At 54.8% G+C, this 22,244-nt stretch overlaps 2 protein-coding genes across 15 annotated transcripts; one reads left to right on the top strand and one right to left on the bottom strand.

The window, feature by feature from the left end:
• The first annotated feature begins 261 nt into the window (after positions 1–261).
• On the top strand, positions 262–11,307 carry GLI1 (GLI family zinc finger 1). Of its 9 annotated transcripts, none has more exons than XM_040491608.1 (13): positions 262–660; positions 940–1,023; positions 3,832–3,955; positions 4,187–4,279; positions 4,555–4,750; positions 4,959–5,103; positions 5,449–5,538; positions 5,625–5,762; positions 6,090–6,239; positions 7,316–7,480; positions 7,972–8,202; positions 8,681–8,948; positions 9,360–11,307. In XM_040491608.1, exons 3-13 carry the CDS (start codon positions 3,859–3,861, stop codon positions 11,102–11,104), a joined length of 3,318 nt encoding a protein of 1,105 aa, XP_040347542.1. In that variant the 5' UTR covers positions 262–660; positions 940–1,023; positions 3,832–3,858; the 3' UTR covers positions 11,105–11,307. The 9 variants fall into 9 exon arrangements, with proteins under 9 accessions (XP_040347542.1, XP_040347540.1, XP_040347545.1 ...); XM_040491606.1 differs by having other exon boundaries at positions 894–1,023; XM_040491611.1 differs by having other exon boundaries at positions 894–1,023; positions 3,811–3,955.
• A 144-nt stretch (positions 11,308–11,451) lies between these two features.
• ARHGAP9 (Rho GTPase activating protein 9) lies at positions 11,452–19,126 on the bottom strand. Of its 6 annotated transcripts, XM_040491621.1 has the most exons (18): positions 19,022–19,123; positions 18,378–18,711; positions 17,854–18,077; positions 16,667–16,891; positions 16,375–16,488; positions 16,078–16,182; positions 15,769–15,830; positions 15,540–15,630; positions 15,250–15,345; positions 15,009–15,107; positions 14,623–14,764; positions 14,411–14,518; positions 13,975–14,073; positions 13,717–13,794; positions 13,517–13,570; positions 13,127–13,261; positions 12,339–12,444; positions 11,452–11,738 (listed from the first exon to the last, which is right to left on the bottom strand). In XM_040491621.1, the coding sequence occupies exons 2-18, from the start codon at positions 18,691–18,693 to the stop codon at positions 11,567–11,569; spliced, it is 2,226 nt and encodes a 741-aa protein (XP_040347555.1). In that variant the 5' UTR covers positions 18,694–18,711; positions 19,022–19,123; the 3' UTR covers positions 11,452–11,566. The 6 variants fall into 6 exon arrangements, 4 of the variants coding, with proteins under 4 accessions (XP_040347555.1, XP_040347558.1, XP_040347557.1 ...); XM_040491624.1 differs by lacking the exon at positions 19,022–19,123 and having other exon boundaries at positions 17,854–17,925; positions 18,378–18,569; XR_005795486.1 differs by lacking the exon at positions 11,452–11,738 and having other exon boundaries at positions 13,127–13,295; positions 19,022–19,126.
• Between the last annotated feature and the right edge of the window lie 3,118 nt (positions 19,127–22,244).

Raw genomic sequence — 22,244 nt, 5'->3', positions numbered from 1 at the left:
ACTACAGGATGGCATAATGCTCAGTTTAGCACCAAAGTCGACGACACTACCTCCAATATTATCTTTCTCGCATGGACTCTTTCGTCGCTTCTGCCCCCCCCCCCCCCGCCACTCCCTAATACATTTCTTAGTTTTTTCAGGCTCTGGTTGGGGGCCTCTTCGTGGGCTGCCGTTCCAAGGATCCATGCCGGGATTTATTGCCCACCACCAGCAGCGTGTTCAGCGGGGGGGGGGGGGGGGGGGGGGGCAGTATAGGGTCCCTCAAGGGAGGGGGAGGATCCTGGGGGTCCTGGGGGTGCAATAAGCCCGGCACCCCCTCTCTTGCTTTTAGCTACCCCGCCTCATCTTCCAGAACTGCAAGAGGGAGGGAAGTAGAAGGGAGGTGAGAGGCGAGCGGGAAGAGCGGCGGCGCGCCAGCTGCTTGAGCGAGAAAAAGTTTTTGCAAAAGGGAAAAAAAAAGTTTGCGCTTCTCGCGGGTGGTCCCGGCTCGCGGCCCGGCGGGCTGGGCCGGCGGGAGGGCTGGCGGCCAGGTTAGGGGGGGTGGGGGTGGCACTGAGGCTGCGCTGCCGTGGCCCTGTCCGCCCCCCCTCCCCACCGCACACCCCCCAGCCCAGACTCTAGCCCTGGACCGCGCATCCCGAGCCCAGCGCCCAGAAGGAGGTGAGAAGGGGGGCAGGCGGGGGACCACCTGGGAGCAGTGGGGGAGGGGGCCCGAGGGGATGCCCTGCTTGCGAGGGACTCTGCCCAGCGAAGAGGGAAACCTGGGGGACAGAGGCAAAAAGGGGGTGGGAGAGCCTGGGGTGAGGAATAGAAAGTTTGAAGAATTTTTTCATTTGTATCTCCTTTCTCTGTATCTTTTTTTTCTTCTGACAGTCTCTGTGTCTCTGTCTCAGGCAACCGTGGATCTCTTTGTCTGTCTCCGCCTCTCCCATATATTAGAAACATCTCACTTTCATGAGGTTGGGATGAAGAGGCTGGAGGGACGGCTAGCTGGAGGTCTGCGTGGTAGACAGGCAGCTCCAGGTGTGTCCTGAGCGCCGGCAGGAGGACGTCAGTGTTTCTGAAAGGAGGGAACAGCTAAGGAGAGAGCCCTAGGTGGGGTGGGGATGGGTGTGTGTAAGGCGACAAAACCAATGGGGGACGGCTAGGCTTGAACCCTGACCTGTCTTGTGACAGATGTGCTTGCTGGTGCATGTGTTCTGAGGAAAAGGAGTGTCTTCTCGACTAGGAAGGGGGCTGGAGGGGCCAGTGTCCAGTTTAGGCCCTAGAAAGACTCCTCAAGGAATTCGGACTCCCGAGTCCCAAGGGCTGTGGACGGGGTGCTAAGGAGGAGCTGAGGAGACCTTGTCTTGACCCTCTGACCTCAGGACCACCAGGACGGCTGGGGCCAGCCGCAGGGAGACCCCTACTGGGACTGGGCGGGACCACTGGCCACTGCCTGCCTATGTTTCCCGTTGGACACCCCCCTCCCGAACGGGAGCCGGGGGCCGAGGCCCCTCCTCTGGCTCAGACCACCCTGCCTGCCCTTGCTCCCCGCTCTGAAGCCTCTTTCAGGCCCGGTGACCCCGAAACAATCCGCCCTGGGCAGCTAGCTTTGGGGATAGGATTAGGGAAAGGGGATCCCATAGTGACTGGGGAGTTAAGGTTTTGGGGGCTGGCGACCTGGGGTCTTCATAAGACAGGTCTTTACCGTGTAGTGGAAGGAGAAGGCGGGGCAATTTCCCGGGGGAGTTGTAAAGGGCCGGAATTAGGGTGGTTTTCCCTATGGGGGCGGGGCCCAGAGACCCCCCCCCCCCCCCATTAGCTCCCCGGCTTCCCCAGCCAGGCGGTACAGACCCGCCCTTGACGTCACTCAGGGGTTCCCGGGGGTCTGGAGGGGTTAACCCTTGGGAAGCCAGATGTGATAATCAGGAACCCAAGGTGTCCTGAACCCTCCCTTTCCCCAGACACACCTTATTTTATTTACCCAGTCACTTTCTGTCCCTATAGTTTGTGGATTCTTCTTTCTTTTCCACCCACTGGGACACCCACTCTCCAGCAGTGCCCCCCACCCTGGGCGCCACCACCAGCCTTCTGGATGCACTAGGGGGAGGAGGGAAGAATGTGTCCCGCCTCTCAACTCCCCCCGCCCTCCCTCCACCGCGGCTCGCTCGACTGGGCTCCCGGGGCGGGCGGGGGAAGCGGAGCTGTCTGCAGCCAGGGCCTGCGGCGGCGACTTGGGTGGGCCGAGGAGGCACGGGGGCGGGGAAGGCGGGACCGGGAGGAGGGGGGCGGGGCCTACTCCTGGGAGTTGGGGAGCGGGGGTGCGAGGGGGACTCTGAAAAATAGGGAGACACAGAAGATGATTCAGGGCTCCAGCAGGGGAACCCTAGAGCTCCCTGCCCCATCCTGCGCTTTCATCCACACCCCAGAAAAACTTGACTGAAGCTGGAAAAGTTGGCGAAATTTTCCTGTCACTAGTGTGAAGGGGAGACGTGGGTGGGCTGCGGCATGCGTGGGCGAAGAGGGATGTTGCCCCATTTACATCGCGACTCCCCTGCGGCTGGGCAGTGGCACTGAAAGGTGACTGAGTAGGCACGTTTGGGGGAGTCTCTTTAGTGTTTGGGGGGTCGTTTGCAAGCCCCCGCCTCCTTCCCCTGGGTGAGTCATAGAGGAAGGAGGCGGGAGAAGTGTCCCCCCATCCAGCTGCCAGCCAGCTGTGCCCCCCCCCCACACACACACACATAGTGCCAAGGTCGAGTTGGGAGGTCTTGGATGCGGGATCCAGCTCTCCGCAGGGAAAGGAGGAGTTAGGAAGCATACAACCCAGGCTGTGGAGCTTGGGCTGGGTCCTGGGGTCCGGGTTCCGCTCCCCATCTTACCCCGCCCTCACCCTAAATCCCAGCATCCCGGGATCACCCACCGCGCCGGCCGGCCCGCTCCCGGTCGTTCTCCACCCTACCCCGCCCCACCCCACCCTCAGTCCCGGGAGACCAGAAAACCCGGGGTGGAACAAAAACTGGAGTTTGAGGAGAAGAGCGGACAGCAGCACCCTCTCCTCCCTCACAACTCTTCTCTAATGGATGGTGACTTTGTTTTTTCATTCTTCCAAAGCCTTCTCTTACAGTCCCTTTCCTGTTTCCCCCAAATAGACCAAAAGAATTAGATGGGTGCCCAGATTCAAACCACCCCAGAATAACACCAGTTTCCACTCTTTGTACTCAACAGACCCGGGAGGCTTCCCTCAGAAACCTTATCCCCTTCTATACACAGTTTCTGCCTTAGAGAGAAAAAGGCAGATCTTCCTTGCTCCCTCCGGGCCCCAATCAGCCGCTCAGTCTGGGCTGTGGAGAGAGCTCCCTCTGCTGGATACTGGAGAAATTGTGGACGGGGTGTCCCCGGGCTGGAACAAATGAAGGAAAGGAAAAGGGGCTTCGCAGCGCTTGAAGTTAGATGCTCAGCATGAGTTCCCCCATCCCACCCCTCAAAGCTGGCCCATTGTCACAGCAAGAAGAAATAGAGGCCCCATGGTATAAAATCGCTTGAGGCTCATATAGGCTCAATGAGTCCATGACATTCCCCCACCACCCCACACACACACTCGCACTCGCATAGACCACCCAGGCAAAGATCCCACTCAGTTCCCACAAAGATCCCCAAGAGTGCCTCTGCCTCTTTGGGACTTCTTTTCTTACCCTCACCCTGTCTGTGTGATGCTCGATTCAATTTGATTTCCTGTGGCAGTTGTCTTAGAGGGACTCTGCCTGGGGTTCTATACCTGACTTAGTTATCTGACCTTCCCTGTTTCCTTCCCGCCTTTATAACTTGCAGATCTCCCTTCCCCTCCTGCAGTGTCCCCACACTCGCCTCTGAGACACCATGTTCAACTCGATGACCCCACCGCCAGTCAGTAGCTATGGCGAGCCCTGCTGTCTCCGGTCCCTCCCCAGTCAGGCCCCCAGCATGGGGACAGAAGGTCAGTGCAAATACCAATCTCTGGGTCTTGAGGACTGGTAGCTCTCTCAGTCAGCCTCAGGGGTCCCTCTTCCATTTCCTACCCCATGCCAGTTTCCAGTCCATAAGAAGATTTGAGGCTTCGTGTCGTAGAGGCTTGGAATATGAGATCAGGCTTCTTCCTGGGGTTTCAACGTGAGGCCTTACGTGTCCCCCATTCCTATTACTCATTCTGGCCGTCTCTCTTTTCTAGGACTGCCCGGTCTGCCCTTCTGCCATCAGGCCAACCTCATGTCTGGCCCCCACAGTTATGGGCCAGCCAGGGAGACCAACAGCTGCACTGAGGGTGAGGCCTCAAGCAATATCTCTTCCCTTTCTGCCCCTCTGGGACTTGTCCCAAATAAAAGAGTGGGTGGGGGGTGGGCAGGGGCTCTAACTTGGAAGAGGAAATGCTTGGAGATCGGAGCAAGGGGTCAGAGCATGATCAAGAAGTCACAGATGGCATCAGTAGGGCAAAGCAGAGTCAAGTGTCATTTTTTGTTTGAATCAGGACCCATGGGTTGGGTGCATGGAGACACACGCCCCATTTACTATAGCTGTCTTCCCTGTTTCCTGCCCCAGCCACACTCTTTCCTCCTCCCCGAAGTGCAGTCAAGTTGACCAAGAAGCGGGCACTCTCCATCTCACCTCTGTCCGACGCCAGCCTGGACCTGCAGACAGTTATCCGCACCTCCCCCAGCTCCCTTGTGGCCTTCATCAACTCACGCTGTGCATCTCCCGGGGGCTCCTATGGTCACCTCTCCATCAGCACCATGAGGTGCAGATAGCCTTGGGCTAAGAGGCCCCCCTAAAGACCCTACCAAACCCTACTAAAAGCCTCAAGCCCTCCAAAGCGCTTCCCTGGAACTGCCTCAGCCACTTCCCATACCATCTTTCCAAAACACTCCAAATAGCCCAAGAACTCCTGCAACTTTCTGAGCTGACAGTCCTAAGTAACTCCGTCTCCTCCTCCTCCTCCTCCTCAGCCCATCTCTGGGATTCCCACCCCAGATGAATCACCAAAAAGGGACCTCGCCTTCCTTCGGGGTCCAGCCCTGTGGTCCCCATGACCCCACCCAGGGTGGGATGATGCCGCATCCTCAGTCCCGGGGACCCCTCCCAACTTGCCAGGTGAGAGTCCTCATGTCGCCACTCAGTTTCCCTCAGCTCAGAGCGGGTGGTGGTGGACTTTATGGGGCAAGGTGAAGGAAGGACAGGGGATATAAAAGTTTTCAGCAGCAGAGAAATAAAGGGGTATTGTTGCCGGGGTTCACATGTTGGGGCTGAATCCTACTCTTCCAAATGAGATCCCCCACCTTTTGCCCATCCCAGTGCAGTCTGAGGAGGAAGTCTCTTCTAAACCCAGGGGTTCCAGCTGCTTGGGTGGGGGCACTCAGGGCAGGAAGACCTGGCTGGGCTCCCTCTTCCTTCTGCCCACTTCTACCTTCATCACCCTCACCTCTTCCCTTGGGGAAGCTGAAGTCTGAGCTGGACCTGATGGTTAGCAAGTGCCCAGAGGAGCCCTTGGAGGGTGATATGTCCAGCCCCAACTCCACAGGCACACAGGTAAGAGGGGCTGACTTTGCCTCTGAAGCCTGAGCTAAACAAAAGCCGTCACCCGAGTGACCCTAGGATCATATCTTCTGCCCTAGGATCCCCTGCTGGGGATGCTGGATGGGCGGGAGGACCTGGAGAGAGAGGAAAAGCCTGAGCCTGAATCCGTGTATGAGACTGACTGCCGCTGGGATGGCTGCAGCCAGGAATTTGATTCCCAGGAGCAGCTGGTGCACGTGAGCCCCAGGGGGTAACAGGAATGCTGGCTGGATCTTGTAGGATATTCTGGTGGGACCTTGTGGAATCAGGCTAAGGGCAGGAGGTCAGGATCCTGAGGTCAGAGGTTGAGTGCCTGGTGCAGCAGGCAGAAATTCAGGAGCTATAGCTTTGTTTTAGAAACTCTGGAAGAACTGAGAGGCGGGCTCTGATGTTCTCTCTGCCCCTTCCCCCTGGGAAGTGAAGCCTTGGGGGAATATGGTGGGATGGGGAGGTCAAGGGAAGGTCTGTTTTGCATCTTGATGGCATAAGGGAACCTCAGAGAGCCTCTGTGTCTCCTCCTTCAGCACATCAACAGTGAGCACATCCATGGGGAGCGGAAAGAGTTCGTGTGCCACTGGGGGGGCTGCTCCAGGGAGCTGAGGCCCTTCAAAGCCCAGTATATGCTGGTGGTCCACATGCGCAGACACACAGGCGAGAAGCCACACAAATGCACGGTGAGGCACCCACTTTCCAAGCTCAGGGTCCCTCCCTAAACTGGGGCTCCCCACCAAGGCAGAGCTCATAGGACTCTCATGGATCCTAGGCACTTTTGCCTTCATTGGCCACTTCCTCCATAAACAAGTATTTAAAAACTGTATATTATGACTGCGTTAGTATAAAAACAAACATATTGATATTGCATATTAGGACATTCCCTGGACCTAAAAGTTATTCTTCCCTTGCTTTTAAAAGAAATTAGAGGGGCTCCTGGGGGGCTCAGTTGGTTAAACGTCCGACTGCGGCTCAGATCTAGCGGTCCGTGAGTCCGAGCCCTGCATCGGGCTCTGTGCTGACAGCTCGGAGTCTGGAGCCTGCTTCAGATTCTGTGTCTCCCTATCTCTCTGCCCCTCTCTAACTTGTGCCCTTTCTCTCTCTCTCAAAAATAAATAAACCTTAAAAAAATTTTTTTTAATTAAAAGAAATCAGAGGCGCCTGGGTGGCTTAGCTGGTTGAGCATCCAACTCTTGATTTCAGCTCAGATCATGGTCTCATGGTTGTGGGATCGTACCCCCCTGGGCATGGAGCCTGCTTGAGTCTCTCTCTCTCTCTCTCTCTCTCTCTCTCTCTCGTCTCTGCCCCTTCCCCCCAAGTGTGCATACTCTCTTTCTTTCTCGAATAAAGAAATAAAAATAAAAGAGGTTAAAACATTTTTGTGGGCCCCTGAAAGTACTCTGGGCCCTCAGCACTGTGCCTACCACTCTACCTAACGGAGAAGGGAGAAGCTCTGTGTCAAGGACATGATACACTCCCCGAATAACCCCATCCTAAGGCAGTCTCAGATCCTTGTACAGGGAGATCTGCTCCGGCTTGACCAGGAGATGCTCATTGCCTCATCTCCGTGTCCCTGCAGCCAGAGTGTCCCTAGCTTCTTGTTTCTCCAGCTCTTGCCTGCCCTTGTCCCTGAATTTTGGGACCTGCTCTCCCATCTTGAGTTATATTCTCTAATGCACATCCCTTTTGAGGTTTACAGTTCTTCTAATCTCCATGTCCTTCTGTCTGAGAGCTATCTTTTGACCCCAACATCCCCTAGTTTGAGGGGTGCCGGAAGTCATACTCACGCCTTGAAAATCTGAAGACACACCTGCGATCACACACGGGTGAGAAGCCATACATGTGTGAGCACGAGGGCTGCAGTAAAGCCTTCAGCAATGCCAGTGACCGAGCCAAGCACCAGAATCGGACCCACTCCAATGAGGTGAATGCCCCACCTAAAAGACCCTCCCCACTTGAGAAGCCAGCTACTGGGGAGATTCCCCCGTAAGAAATCCCTTAGCCCAGCACCCGTTCCACAGAGGTGAGTCCCCACCCCACCCCTGCCCCCTACAACTTAATTCACCTGGATAAGGCCTTTCTGAAACCAAGAATTTCCACTTACCATCCCCACCCCCCTACCTCTAACCAGCCAAAGGGCCAACCTAAATAGACCCGTTCTAACGGGAGGAGACACCTGGTCCCTTCAACTCCTGACTTTATGAGGCCTCACGGATCTGGGCTGTCAGTTTTCCTAATCTTCCCCTTGACCCTCTTGTTTTTCACTCCAAGGGTCCCGCTCTCCTTAGTTCCTCGGGCGTTGTGCATTTCTCCCTGATCCCCTCGTCCCCACTCGATGCCACCTCTGCTTCCCGTTCCTTCTGCACTTTCCCGCTTTGATTTCTTTGCCTGCTGTCTTCACTGTCCACTCAACAGAAGCCGTATGTGTGTAAGCTCCCCGGCTGCACCAAACGCTACACTGATCCCAGCTCACTTCGGAAACATGTCAAGACAGTGCACGGTCCTGATGCCCATGTGACCAAGCGGCACCGAGGAGACGGCCCCCTGCCCAGGGCATCATCCCTTTCCACAGTGGAGCCCAAGAGGGAGCGGGATGGAGGCCCCATCAGGGAAGAGAGCAGACTGACCGTGCCGGAGGGCACCGTGGTGAGCCGGCGTGGGTGACCCCTGCCTCCACGCCCCACCTGCCCGGCCCACGTTCTTCTAGTCCCTTCCAACTCTTCCATGTCTTCTGTAAATCACTCTTCTGTGCACAGTCCTCTAGTCTCTTGTGCCAGTGGTGCTCCTTGGGCTACCCCAAATTGAGAGATTTTAGTGTAATTAATTAATCGGTTTAACAAACTCTTATATGGGGCTTGGTATATTACTCTAATTTATGTATGGTTTACATGCATGATTCACATGTTAATATGTTTATAATTTCATATACGCACAACAACTTCATGATAAAGGGGCTTATTTTCCGCATTTTCAGATGATGAAACTCAGGCATAGACAAATTGTCCAAGGTCACAGAACTAAGTGCGAATTTGAACCCAGGCAGTCTGTGCTCCAGTCTAGGCTCTTCTTAGGGAACTGGGGGGAAGTGGAGAGGGGCCACCCTCAGACCTCATTTTCCCCACAGAAGCCACAGCCCAGCCCTGGAGCCCAGTCGTCCTGCAGCAGCGACCACTCCCCAGCAGGCAGTGCAGCTAATACAGATAGTGGTGTGGAAATGACTGGAAATGCGGGGGGCAGCACTGAGGACCTGTCCAGCTTGGATGAGGGGCCTTGCATTGCTGGCACCGGTCTGTCCACTCTTCGCCGCCTTGAGAACCTCAGACTGGACCAGCTACATCAGCTTCGACCAGTAGGACCCCGGGGCCTCAAACTGCCCAGCCTGACCCATACTGGTGAGACCTGGGTGTGGGAATAGTTGCTGGGCTGAGGTCTGGACCTCCTCTGAAGTCAGGAGGACTTCACCCTTCAGGGCTGCCCTATATACCTTTGTACAATTAGGAAAAGTTCCCCTTTCCTCAAGACGCTTCCTTCCATCAATCAGGTAATTGCGATATACAAAGTCTATAATGTGAATGCCTAGGTCCCCTAGGGCTGTGCAGTGTGCAACCTATACAACTGTTCATGGTGGTTCTGAATCCCTGGTGACCCAGATGTAGAAAGGGCATGGGAGGAGACAGAACTGATTGGTCAGCATTAAGGAGCCTGTCGCTGGGATTCCGGGACAAGGCTGTCCCCATGAGGGAGGCAGGGTGAGATGCAGCCGGCTCCCTGACCATCCCCTCTTTTCTCCTTATCACTTGTAGGCACCCCTGTGTCCCGCCGTCTGGGGCCCCCACTTTCTCTTGACCGCCGCAGCAGCAGCTCCAGCAGTGTCAGTTCAGCTTATACTGTCAGCCGCCGTTCCTCCTTGGCCTCCCCTTTCCCCCCTGGCTCCCCACCAGAGAATGGGGCATCTTCTTTGCCCGGCCTCACGCCTGCCCAGCACTACCTGCTCCGGGCAAGATATGCTTCAGCCAGGGGAGGTGGTACCCCACCCACGGCAGCAGCCAGCCTGGATCAGATGGGGAATCTTCCCGCACCTTCCTGGAGAAGCCGAGCTGAGTATCCAGGATACAACCCCAATGTAGGGGTCACCCGGAGGGCCAGTGACCCAGCCCGGGCTGTTGACCGTCCTGCCCCAGCCAGAGTCCAGCGGTTCAAGAGCTTGGGTTGTGTCCACACACCCCCCACTGTGGCAGGGGGAGGACGGAACTTTGATCCCCAACTCCCAACCACTGTCTACTCACCACAGCCCCCCAGCATCACTGAGAATGTTGCCATGGACACCAGAGGGCTACGGGAGGAGCCAGAAGGTGGGACCTCCATGATAGGCAGTGGTCTAACCCCCTATATGGACTTCCCACCTACTGATACTTTGGGATATGGGGGACCTGAGGGGGCAGTGGCTGAGCCTTATGGAGCTAGGGGTCCAGGCTCCCTGCCTCTTGGGCCTGGTCCACCCACCAACTATGGGCCAAACCCCTGTCCCCAGCAGGTCTCCTATCCTGAACCCACCCCTGAACAATGGAGTGAGTTCCCTTCCCACTCTGGGCTGTACCCAAGCCCCAAGGCTCCAGCTGGAGTCTACAGCCAGTGTCCTCGTCTTGAACATTATGGACAAGTGCAGGTCAAGCCAGAACAGGGGTGTCCAGTGGGTTCTGATTCCACAGGACTGGCACCCTGCCTCAATGCCCACCCCAGTGAGGGGCCTCCTCGCCCACAGCCTCTGTTCTCCCACTACCCCCAGCCTCCCCCTCCCCAGTATCCGCAGTCAGGTGCCTATACCCAGCCACCCTCTGATTATCTTTCTTCAGAGCCCAGGTCTGGCCTGGATTTTGATTCCCCCACTCACTCCACAGGACAACTCAAGGCTCAGCTTGTGTGTAATTATGTTCAGTCTCAACAGGAACTGCTATGGGAGGGTGGGGGCAGGGGAGATCTCCCAGTCCAGGAACCTCTCTACCAGAGTCCCAAGTTTCTGGGGGGTTCCCAGGTTAGCGCAAGTCCTGCCAAGGCCCCATTGGCCACATATGGACCTGGCTTTGCACCTAACTTGCCCAGTCACAAGTCAGGTTCCTATCCCACCCCTCCACCGTGCCATGAAAATTTTGCAGTGGGGGCAAACAAGGCTTCCCATAGGGCAGCAGCACCACCCCGACTTCTGCCCCCACTGACTACTTGCTATGGGACCCTCAAGGCAGGGGGCACGAACCCCAGCTGTGGTCATCCCGAGGTGGGCAGGCTGGGAGGGGGTCCTGCCTTGTACGCTCCTCCTGAAGGGCAGGTGTGCAACCCTCTGGACTCTCTTGACCTTGACAACACTCAGCTGGACTTTGTGGCTATTCTGGATGAGGCCCAGGGGCTGAGTCCTCCTCCTTCGCATGACCAAGGGGACAGCTCTGAACATACCCCACCTCCCTCTGGGCCCGCCAACATGGCTGTGGGCAACATGAGTATCTTACTGGGATCCCTGCCTGGGGAGACACAATTCCTCAACTCTAGTGCCTAAAGAGTGGGGAATCCCAGTAATCACAGATCCATTTCCTAAAGGGTTTCCATCCCCACAGAGAAGTAGGGAGGAGGAGCCATAGCCCCTGGGATGCCCCAGGGATGGGGGGTATGGGTGGGGGCTGTACATCTTCTGTATGTGTTTGGGGGAGGAATTTGATAATGACACTGTTTCTGGATAATAAAGGAACTGCATCAGAAAGAGCCCTGCTTTACAAGTTACTCTCTTAGGGGAGGGGTGATGACAGGGAAAGAAGAGAAGCAGGGCTTAATCCACCCACTTCCCTCTTTAGAGAGGCTGCCTCGCCCCATCCCAAATCCCTCAGGTCAGACTCACAAAGACACTCATATGGGAGACACAGGGTTTAATGGGATGTCCTCAAAACAGAACACCCACTATCCCCACCAAAGGGCACCCAACAGAGATCAGGAGGAACACCTTTTCTGTTCTTCCTTGCACCAGTCAACGGAAAAGCCTGGTGAAATCAGTGAGCATGAGCTGGACTAGCTGCCCAGGATAGAGAGCATGGGCTGCTGGGTCAGATGTCTCCTGCTCTGGGCGAAACAGGGTTGGCCCAAACACGATTCCCAGGTTGTGCGGGGTCATGCGGTTCTTATCTGAGTGTGCTATCACCCTGTGGGCAAAGGTGAAGAGAAGGGGCTATAAGGCAGCAGCTTCATCACTTCAAATAAATCTAACCCTTCAACGGTGTGAGCAGGAAAGAGTTCGCCTTGGGACCTCTCTCTGTGGTGGCTGAAGGAAACCAAGCGGGGAGCCTCAAGGGCAAAGGAGACAGGACCAGTAGAGAAAGCTTCAGGACACAACTTGAAGATACAACCTAGGATACGTTCGCCTCTTCCCAGCTTCAGAGACTGCCTGTACAGTCCTCTTTGCTCACAGATTGGGAGACTCTAATTCAAATGGCTATCCTCTTTCAGAAGTCACCACCCAGGCCCAGGTCAGCCACATAAGCCATGACCACTGTCCCAACAGGAGACAAAGAGGCAGAGGGAAGGGAGAGGTTAAATCTCCCTCATTTCTCTCAAAGCATCCCTGGGCTTCTCTTGATCCCCACTCGACGCCCTGAACAGACGTTGCCTGTTTCCTCCATCTGCCCACTAAACAGGTGAGGAAGGGAGGTGTTTCCTACCTTTACTGCATCTGAACAGGGTCACTGCTGCTTGCCCCACTCCACCCTCCCTCAGCATGCACAAAGACATTCGGTTTTCCTGACCTGCATAAATGCTCCAGGAGGTACCGCAGGGTGTCACGGTTCGGCGTGGGCATTGAGCCTATTAATTCTCGTATTTGAGAGAGGCGCTGTTCTGATTCAGAGAGTGCTAGAGAGAAAGAATGAAGGGAAGGGCATAAGGGTGGGGCCAAGGAAGATCCTTAGGCAGGGGGGTAAACTCGCAACTCTTTCCCATGCCCATGGAAGACACGATTAATCTACCACTGCTTTCTTTTTTGCTGAGCCCAGGTGCAACTTTAATTTTTTTCAAGATTTTATTTTTAAGAAATCTCTACACCTAACATGAGGCTCGAGCTCACAACCTGAGATCAAGAGTCGCAAGCTCTACTGACGACTGAGCCAGCCAGACAGCCCCCTCAACTGCAGCTTTAGCATTCTTTTTAACTTAGCCCTCTAACCATTCACAAAAAAACAACTGGAGTTGGCACGGGAATTGAAAGCTATCGGGGCACCTGGGTGGCTCAGTCGGTTAAGCGTCTGACTTCAACTCAGGTTATGATCTCACAGTTCACGAGTTCAAGCCCCACTTCGGGCTCTGTGCTGGCAGCTCAGAGCCTGGAGCCTGCTTCAGTTTCTGTGTCTCCCTCTCCTTCTGCCCCTCCCCCACTCATACTCTCTCTCAAAAATAAGTAAAACATTAAAAAAATTTTTAAGTTATTTTCCATCATTGTACTCAGGATGAAATAGAAGAATGTAAGGGAATCTCTATTTTTTACCTTTCATGCCCCACCCTCGTACCAAGGGTATTACCCAAAGCTCTCATCCCTTACCAAGGGCAGCACGAAAATGTGGCAGCAGCTGTGGGGGCACCAGAGGCTGGGGTAGCTCCCTGAGAAAAAGCTTCAGTGCTCCAGTGACCACGTGAATATCATCCCATTCGGCACTGTCCAAATCTAATCGGCCCTCTGGGAGGAGAAGGATGTGCAGAAGGGCTCAGGGCTTATGAAGGTCCAGAGAGAGCCAAAGACAGAGAGGCCAGGAGTTTGGGAGAAGATCCAGGTAAGGAAGACCACAGGAATACTTAGGAGGTCCACAGAGGGTCAAGGCAGCAGAGGTGGGCTTGGGGACAACCCTCCCAGGAGCAAAACATGGGGAGATCCACAGGGAGCAGGGACGATGTCGGATGTTTTAAGGGTCTAAGGAGCCTCCCACGTAAGTACCTTGTCCTGGCTGTTCTGGGAACACATACCTCCCATCGGAGGTGACCGCCCGCTCTGCAACATGGATGAGACGAGATCAAGAGCTAAGTCATGCAGTTCTAGCCAGATCTCCCTGCTCTGTCAGCTCCCTCATTCAGAACCACCTGTGGTTCCGAGGCATGAAATTCTTAGTACCACCACTCGCCCGTAAGTCTTCTCACCTCTGTCCACCAGGAAGCGAAGTTTCTGGACCACCGCCAAGTTCCCACTCACTCGGTAAATGCCATCTACATCTAGACCTAGGAGATGAGGCAGGGAGCAGATAAGGATTCCTGCTCTAAGTTGTATGTGGTGAGGACTGGTGAGAGACCCAAGGGTGGAGAGAAATAATGCAGGAGGGAGACTAAGGTGGGGGAGGTGGGGAATTCCAGGCCTTGGCCTGTTGGAAGGGGTGGGTTGTGCGGTCTCTGGAAAGTGACCTCTCTTATCCACAGCAGCAATGCAGAGCCGCACAAAGCTGGGCACGGTGTCCCCTTCCCGCTGGCACAGTGATTCCAACTGGCAGCCGAACACCTGGTCTGGAGAAGCAAAGAGGCGAGTTGGGAAGCAGTGGCAGCATCGCCCATGGAAGCTCTTCTCAGCACAGGTTTTCACCCTAAAGTTGGGCTGGCCCTCCTGGCTGCCTTTTCTAGGCCTGTACTCTAGGAGGTACACTCCTTCCCCCAAAAAAATAACAGGTGTAGGGGACAGTAGTGGTCTCTGAAGACCACTGACCTAGTTCTGGGAAGCTCTGCTCACTGAAATTTTCTCATCCCCAAAGTGGGCGGATGCCCAGATCAGGACTATAAAAGTGCCTGCAAATATATTACAGCAAGTACGAAGGAGAAGGGTGATGGCCGGCTCAGCCCACCTCACCTCGGAGCAGACCACGCTCCTGCAGGCTTTGCAAGGACGGTCTCTTTGCGATAAGGCGCTTTAGTTTGTTCCGCACGCGGTTCTGCTCGTTTCCTTCAGGACACCGACCTGCAGGAGGCAGGTGGAATCAGGGCGTGAGAGTCGACGCCCGGACGGAGCCCGGAGACGCGTTCCCGGGCCCCGCCCACCCTAGGACCTCCCGGGCCGCTCACGAGAGCTCCCGCGGCCGCCGATCCGCAGCAGTGGCCTGGACACCGGCTCCGACTCCTCTTCGTCTTCCTCTCCGCCGCTCAGCTCCTCCAGCTCTGCGGGTCCCGAACCTGACAGACGCAGCTCCAGGGGGTTCTCTCGATCCTACACACCAAACGGCGGGGGGGGGGGGGGGGGGCGAGTAGGAGGTTGGGAAAGAGAAGAGTGAAATCTGCACCCTCAGCACGACGCAGGGAGACCTTAACCGGCTGCCGGGTTCCGCGTTCCCCCCACCCCACTCCAGGGCACTACACCGAGACCACCCAGCCTCCTACCAGCCTAGAATCCTGCTGTTTCTTCCCCACTCCCTGTGCCCGGGCTCCGTCCCGCCACCTCCCATCCAGCTCACCAGGCGTTCGATGACCGCCCGCAGCGCGCGGTGCCAGGCTCGCAACTCGGTCTCGTGGTCTGACTGCAGCAGGAACTCGTGGCCGGGGACCGTGCGGATCTGAGCCGCCAGCGGAGAAAGGGCTTCAGCCAGAGGGAAGGGGCATAAAAAGCAGGGAGGCCGAGCAGGACACCCGCGCGGGAAACTGGGAGAGCATTTTCGGGTCGCGTGGAGCTTTGGGGACGTGCGGAGGGGCACTCACGTGCAGGACGTTGCGGCGGCTGGACAGGTGGCGGCCGTGGGCCAGGGCTGCCCCGCGCAGGTCCACGCTGCTTTCGGGTCGGCTACCCGCTGGTCCCTGGCAATTGGGAGAAACTGAGGCCAACGGCGCTGTTCCCCTCATTGCCTCCCTCCCACCCCGGGGACTGCGAGGACGTGGGAGGCTGTGCTCTTTCCTTTACTTCCCCCTCCCCACCTCCTCCCCACAGTTCGCGGGAGTAGAAGTGCCCAAACGCCTCCTGCACGCCCCCTCCTCCCCTCCCTCACACTCACCCAGATTGAGGAGGGCGCGGCGGGCGGCGGCTCCCGGTAGAACACCAAGCTGTTACCTGCTAACACCACCCAAGATGAGCTCCAGTTCTTCCTACAGGGGAGGGGGGCGGCAGTGGTAGTAGTGCAAAAGTCATTTAGAATCACGTGGAGAGGGCGCTCTCCCCGCACTCCGCTCCACAATACAGAATCTAGACGCCCAAGCCCCAGCTGTATTCCCGGTTCTCGTCACCTGAGCTTGCGCCCCCCCTGGGCGATCTTGGTCACGTTGAGCAGACCCGACTTTTCCACCTCCTGAGAAGTGGAGCGAGGGGTGTCAATAAGGCACCCAGCGCCCCTCCCCCCCCCCCCCCCCAGCGGCCACAGCGTTCCCAAGGAGGTGTCCCAGGAGTGAGGTCCTTTACGGTTGGGGGATGGGGGAGACTGGGTAAGAGAGGATACCCAGCCAACACGCAGAAAGAGGAAGATGTATCTAGAGGAGCAGGAATTGGGGGGTAGGGCAGTGAGGATCTTGGCCTGCACAAGGAAATGGGACACTTACATGGGGGTCGTCCAAGACCTGCGGCAGAGGTCGAGTGGGCTGCAAGGCTGCTGGCTGGTCTGAGGGGTGGAGCTGGGAGGTGTGCTGGCAGTGGGAGAGTGAACCCTGGGGGAGGGGATTGGAGGAACAAGTGGAGGAAACTTGAACTTCGGAGTTCCTGGCTATAGGGGGAAGAAGCGTGCGGATGTGGGTGAGAGGCTGGGGGTGTGATGGGTAAGGAAGAAGAATGTCTTGCATAAAAGAGAGTAGTAAAAAGATGACTTTTCCTGCATGCGATCAGGAAGGGGGGGGTCTCACCTGGGGGCCAAGCAGTTCTGGGTTCCCTGTTTCAGATTCTGAGCCCTTTGTCTGAGGTTGCAGGACACCGTTGCCCCTATTCCGGGTCTGCGTCCCCTCCATGGAGCCAAGGTTCTGGGGTTGGGGGATGGGGGGAGTAAAGCTACGACCAGATGCCACCTCAACCCGGTCTCAACACCCTTCTTACAATTTTCTTATGGGGCCCAAGAGAGAAAACACACTACTTTGGGGTTCAGTAGGGAAAAGAAGGAGATTGAGGGGACAAAGGAACAAGCTGGAGGGAAAGTCTCACCATCTCTCTCACGCGAGTGCGGCGCGGGGGCTTCCAGGACTTGGAGCCAGTCAGCGAATTTATGTAGAAGCAGCGCCCAGAGTTAGGGTCCAAGTGCTGCTCCCAGGCGTCCAGTCTCTGCAGCGGGGGGCACGCAGGGCTTGGGGGAGGAGACTTGGGACAGCGGCGAAGGTCCACTAGGTTGCAGTACACAGGGTGCTCTGACATGAGGGGCTGGGGTCTTGCCTGTCAGCAAAGGGGGAAGAAAAAGGTAGTTATTCTGCCTGTGCTCGTCCCCAATCTTCTCTCCACCTAACCACCTCCTCCTCTCTCCCCCACTGTTTTCTTACCCCCAGCTCCTGGCTGGGGTGACCCAGGTACTGGGGAAGAAACCCCAGTCCCCAGCTGGTTGGTTTTTTTTTTTTTTTTTTTTTTTTTTTACTCCCTCCCTTAGTCTTTGCTTTTCTCCTCACTTCCTGTTGCCAACTTCCCTCCTCCCCTACCCCGCCCCTACCCCAGGGCCTCAGGAAAGGGGAACCGGCTTTTTGGGGGGGGGGGGGAGGAGGGTTGAGGGGAGTGCCCCACCCTCACATCCTCCGGATTGATAGGGGAGAGAGGGAGAGGTGTCAGAGACCCCTGCTAGGGGAGTATGAGAGAGGGGGCCATTTTTCATCCACTAGCAAGTAAGAGAGAGGGGAGGAGCTGAGTCTCCGGGAAGAGCAAGGGAGTTACAGCTCTAAATGGGACTTGTTGGTGACCTGAGCTGGCAAGATGGGACACAGGAAAAATGCTGCCCTGGGCCAGGAATCTGGAGGAAGAGAGAACAACATAGCTAGTTGGCTTTCCAACTGTCCCTCTATCACATGCCAGGTTCTGTGTATCCTCAGGATCTTTGCTACTTGCTATCCCTCAGCTAGAACTCCTTCTCATTTCCTAGTTTGGTTCATGGCAGTCTCTTCCTCCTCATTCAGATTCAACTACATGTCATTTCCTCAGAGATGCCTTCCCAGATCCCCTCCATCACTCCCTACCATATTTATGCTTCTTGGTGGCACTTATCAATACCAACCGTTATTGGTTTATGTGTTTGTCACCTCCATGGAAATCCCTTGAGGGCAAAGATTCTGTCTGCCTTGTTTGCCATTGTGCCTAGAACAAGGCCCAGCAGTAAATAACTGCTGACTGCACTCAGAAGAGCTGTGACTCACCGGGTTAGCATTGGCCTCTGTCAGCAAGTTTTCCTGAGAGAGGGATCTTCCACTTGCTCCTTCCTGAAAGGGCTTCAGAAGGGTAGGCCTCAAATTGGTAACACTGACACTTCTACACATTTTGGGGGGCAGAGGAGGAGGCTGCTTAGAGGTGGCCTGGGCTCTGCCTGGGGGTTCCTGAGACAGGTGCAGCTCCTCCAGGGAGCCAGGAAACAACTTTGGCCCTAGAAACAGAGAAATGGGAAGAGTGGGGGGGGGGGGGGCAAGTGATCAGAGAGGTGATATTGGCTGCATCAGTCATCCCAGGGGTTCACGGGGAAGACAAGAGTGGGGGAGGCTGTGGAAAAGTACATGAGACCTAGAAAGCTTGAGACTAGGAGGAGGGGCAATGGGGGACACCGTGATGGGAATGAAAAGTAGGCTGACCAGAGGTAAATAAGAGAAGGGGGTCAGCTTTGAGGGAGGGAGATCCTTCCAATAATTCCTAGAAGCTGGCGAGGTAGGAAAGTGAAGGGAGTACTTACCAGGAATCCAGAGGGATTGGCTGGAGGTGATGGTGGTTGGTCTCTGGGAAGAGATAGATTCCTCTGCCATGTAGGCAGCTGGGACAAAGATGGGTCGGGAAGTAGAGGGTGCTCCCAGGCGCCTTGCCAACCACCAGTCTGAGTTGGTCTTTCGAAGCAGTAGGAACCTGTCCCCCTCAGCCAGGGACACTTGTCGGCCATCTGCCCCAGTGTAAGTGAAGGCATAGAGGGCGCAGAGCTGGGATCCCTGAGAAGGGTTTCGGGATCCCAGCCCGAGGCTCCCCCAGGTACTTGGCCACCACCGGCCTGACAGCATTGTGGTCAGTACTGTCACCTGTAGGAAAAAGAGCTGTTGGAGATCCAGAAAAGGACACAACTGGCTGCTTCCAAGCAGAGGGACATGGTTCCAAGAACAGTGTTAGGGGAAAGGTAAGGTCAGGGAGCTCAGAATGAGAGCAGAGAGTAAAGCAGAGAGCCTGGGTGGGTGTCAGTGACAGGTTTGGGGGGCTGAGAACACCTGGGGGATGTGACTGGTGAGGAACTATATAAGTAAGGTGAGAGAGGATGTGGTCAGCAGAGCTATGAGGCCAGCAAGGCAGGAAATCAGAGGAGAGGGGCTAGCTTTGTGATTTTCCTCCAAGTACCTTCTGAGGCCCATCAGCAAATCCACAGGCAGCAGGAGCTGGTCCTGGGTGGTGGTGGCAGGACTTTTGAGCTGGACCCAAGAAGACAGAACACAGGCAAAGAGACAGGAATGAACGACAAAGATAAAAAAAGTTTGTGACCTTTATGAAATTTACACAGGCACCAATGTTTCCGTTACCAATAGCCTCAGACCTAAAGCGGCGTGCTTCCTGTGCAGACTCTGAGACAGAGAGACAGAGAAACAGAGCCAGAGCAATAACAATACGACGAAAGTAGAGAGGAAGAGAAAGTGGCTGGGAGAAACACAGAGGGGTTCCAAGTTAGAGGAAAAGGTGCAAATACCACCATCCTCTCAATCCAGGATGTGTTTTGGGAGCTGAGAGGCCTGAAACAACCCTCTGTAGGAAAGCCCTTTGGGCAGAGTCCTTCTTCAGTGTGTGGGTTCATTCACTCATGCTGTGACTAAGGATTGGCTGAGCACCTCCTGTGTGAAAGGAACAGTGTCAGGCACTGGAGATAAGAGAGAGGAAGACAGGCACAGCCCTGGCCCTCTTGGAGCTTACAGACAGATCTTAACTAATGACAATAAATTTGCTACAGTTGAATCAAGGCCTGTGGACAAGGTCACAGGGTGCTACGATAGCATTTGGGGGGAGGGAGGAAGGAAGGGGGCACTGCTGTCCGCTTTTCCTCGGTGGAAGGTGGGAATGGACTTCTGTCAGTTGCCAGAGCTTTAAAACACATGCTGAGGCTTTCTCCTTACCTAACCACTCTTATTTTCCCGTTCTTTCAGTTTCCCCACTGCACAATGTGAGGCTGTTTGGCTTTGGAGAGGTAGGTAGGGAGTGCACCTCCCCCTTGGTGACATCAGAGAGCCAACTCTCCTCCCCTGACACGCGATCTGAGGGCTGGTTCCCAGGACTGGGATTGGGCCTCAGTGATATCTTCCTCCTTAGTTCGCTCCGCTCCACTTTCAAAATGCGGAGAACCCTACCCCTCAACTATTCCTTCCCACCTCCAAAATGGTGATCAACTTCATCCCATTTATTCATCATTCATTCATCCGGTGTTTTCTAAGTGTTCCAGTCTCATCCTCTTCTATCTTTTCTGCCATCTTTCCTGCACTTTATCCTCTCCCTCTTTATTGACTCTTTCCCCGTAGCTTTTATTTTTATTTTTATTTTTTTTCAACGTTTATTTATTTTTGGGACAGAGAGAGACAGAGCATGAACGGGGGAGGGGCAGAGAGAGAGGGAGACACAGAATCGGAAACAGGCTCCAGGCTCTGAGCCATCAGCCCAGAGCCCGACACGGGGCTCGAACTCACTCACGGACCGCGAGATCGTGACCTGGCTGAAGTCGGACGCTTAACCGACTGCGCCACCCAGGCGCCCCTCCATAGCTTTTAAACATATTCAAGTCTCAGCCATCTTTAGATGGCCTCCTTCAGATGGAGGTTTAGATGAATCTCTCTTTACTGTACTCTTCAGTTACCACCCTCTTTACAAACTTTTTTTTTAATTATTTCATTTTTTTTTTATTTTTGAGAGAAAGAGAGAGAAAGTTCAAGTGGAGGAAGGGCAGAGAGAGAGAGGGAGAGAGAATCCCAAGTAGGTTCCACATTGTCAGTGTGGAGCCTGATATGGGCTTGAACCCACGAACTGTGAGAACATGACCTGAGCCAAAGTCGGACGCTTAACCGACTGAGCCATCCAGGCGCCTTGACAGTCAAACTTCTTGGAAGAAATACCTACATATGGGGTCACCATTTCTCTCCTCTCACTCCCTCACCTCTGCAAGGTTCTTCCTCACTAGGATCCCCCCTGACTTTACAGGGACGCTGCGGTCCTTATGTTGCTTGACATCTTAGTAGCAGCCAACACAATCGACTATTTTCTCCTACAAACACTTCTGGTGTCCTTACTTTCTTAGCAGTTCCTTCTCTGTTGCATAAGGAAGGACTTTTGTTGTTCCTTAAACCCCAGAGTTCTGCCTAAGATCTTATGCCCTTTGCACTCTCTACACAATCTATGTGGTCTTATTCTCTCCCCAGCTTCAATGACCTCCATGTGCCGGTGAGCACCCTATCTCCAGTCCGGATCTTTCTGTGGAACTCCAGTTTAATCCATGGTCCACTGAAAAACTCCATTTGGATATTTCACAATGCTCAAAGTAGTACAAACATAGTATGTTCTTTTTTTTTTTTAATTTTTTTTTAATGTTTATTTGTTTTTGAGACAGAGAGAGACAGAGCATGAATGGGGGAGGGCAGAGAGAGGGGGAGACACAGAATCGGAAGCAGGCTCCGGGCTCTGAGCCATCAGCCCAGAGCCCGACGTGGGCCTTGAACTCAGGGACCGCGAGATCGTGACCTCGAACTCACGGACTGCGAGATCGTGACCTGAGCTGAAGTCGGACGCTTAACCGACTGAGACACCCAGGCGCCCCCAAACATAGTATGTTCTAAATTGAACTTGTCAGCTCCCCTCCCCACCCCCATCCCCACCCCCACCCCCACCCCCACCCCGGCCCCGGGCCAAACCTGTTTCTCCTCCAGCACCACTATTCAGTTAAATTTAAGTTCAATAAATATTGGATGCTTACTGCCACCCGTGCTAGGCAGGAACTGTGTGCTAGGCATTGTCATTTAAGATGACCAATATGGCTCCTGCCTTCTCATAACAAAATACAGTATGATAATCACTATGATAAGAAAAATACTATCAGCTGTGGCAGCACATACAGGTTGTACCCAATTGATCCATGCCAGAAACCTGGCAGCCAACCTTCATTTCTCTCCTTTCTCACTACTCATATTTAACTGATCACTAAATCTTTTCAATCTACCTACTTCCTTTAACCTCTACAACTATCATCCTCTTTCGCCTGGATAATAGAACCTCCTAACGGTCTCTTTGCATATAGTCCTGCCCAACTCCAGTCCATTCCTGGTCCAGCAGCCAGAGTGACCTTTCTAAAGCACAAAAATGCCCTGCTACTCCCCTGACTTAACCTTTTGAAGGCTTCTCATTGTCCTCAGAGTAAGGTCCAGATGTTACAGTATGGTTTACAGAGACTTTCTCCCTTGAGCCCAACCTTTTCATGCTCCCTACCACAAACTCTAAACTCTCGCCATACACTAATTCCTCACATTCCTGAAGTACACTGAGGTCTCTGGTCCTGTGCATATATTTTTTTTCCCTCTGCCTGAAACACTTCCTC

Source organism: Herpailurus yagouaroundi, unplaced genomic scaffold (assembly GCF_014898765.1).
Source record: "Herpailurus yagouaroundi ecotype Mexico unplaced genomic scaffold, PumYag 182, whole genome shotgun sequence".
Lineage (NCBI taxonomy): Eukaryota > Metazoa > Chordata > Mammalia > Carnivora > Felidae > Herpailurus > Herpailurus yagouaroundi.
Note: the sequence above shows the minus strand (reverse complement) of the source record. Positions and strands in the feature narration are given on the sequence as shown.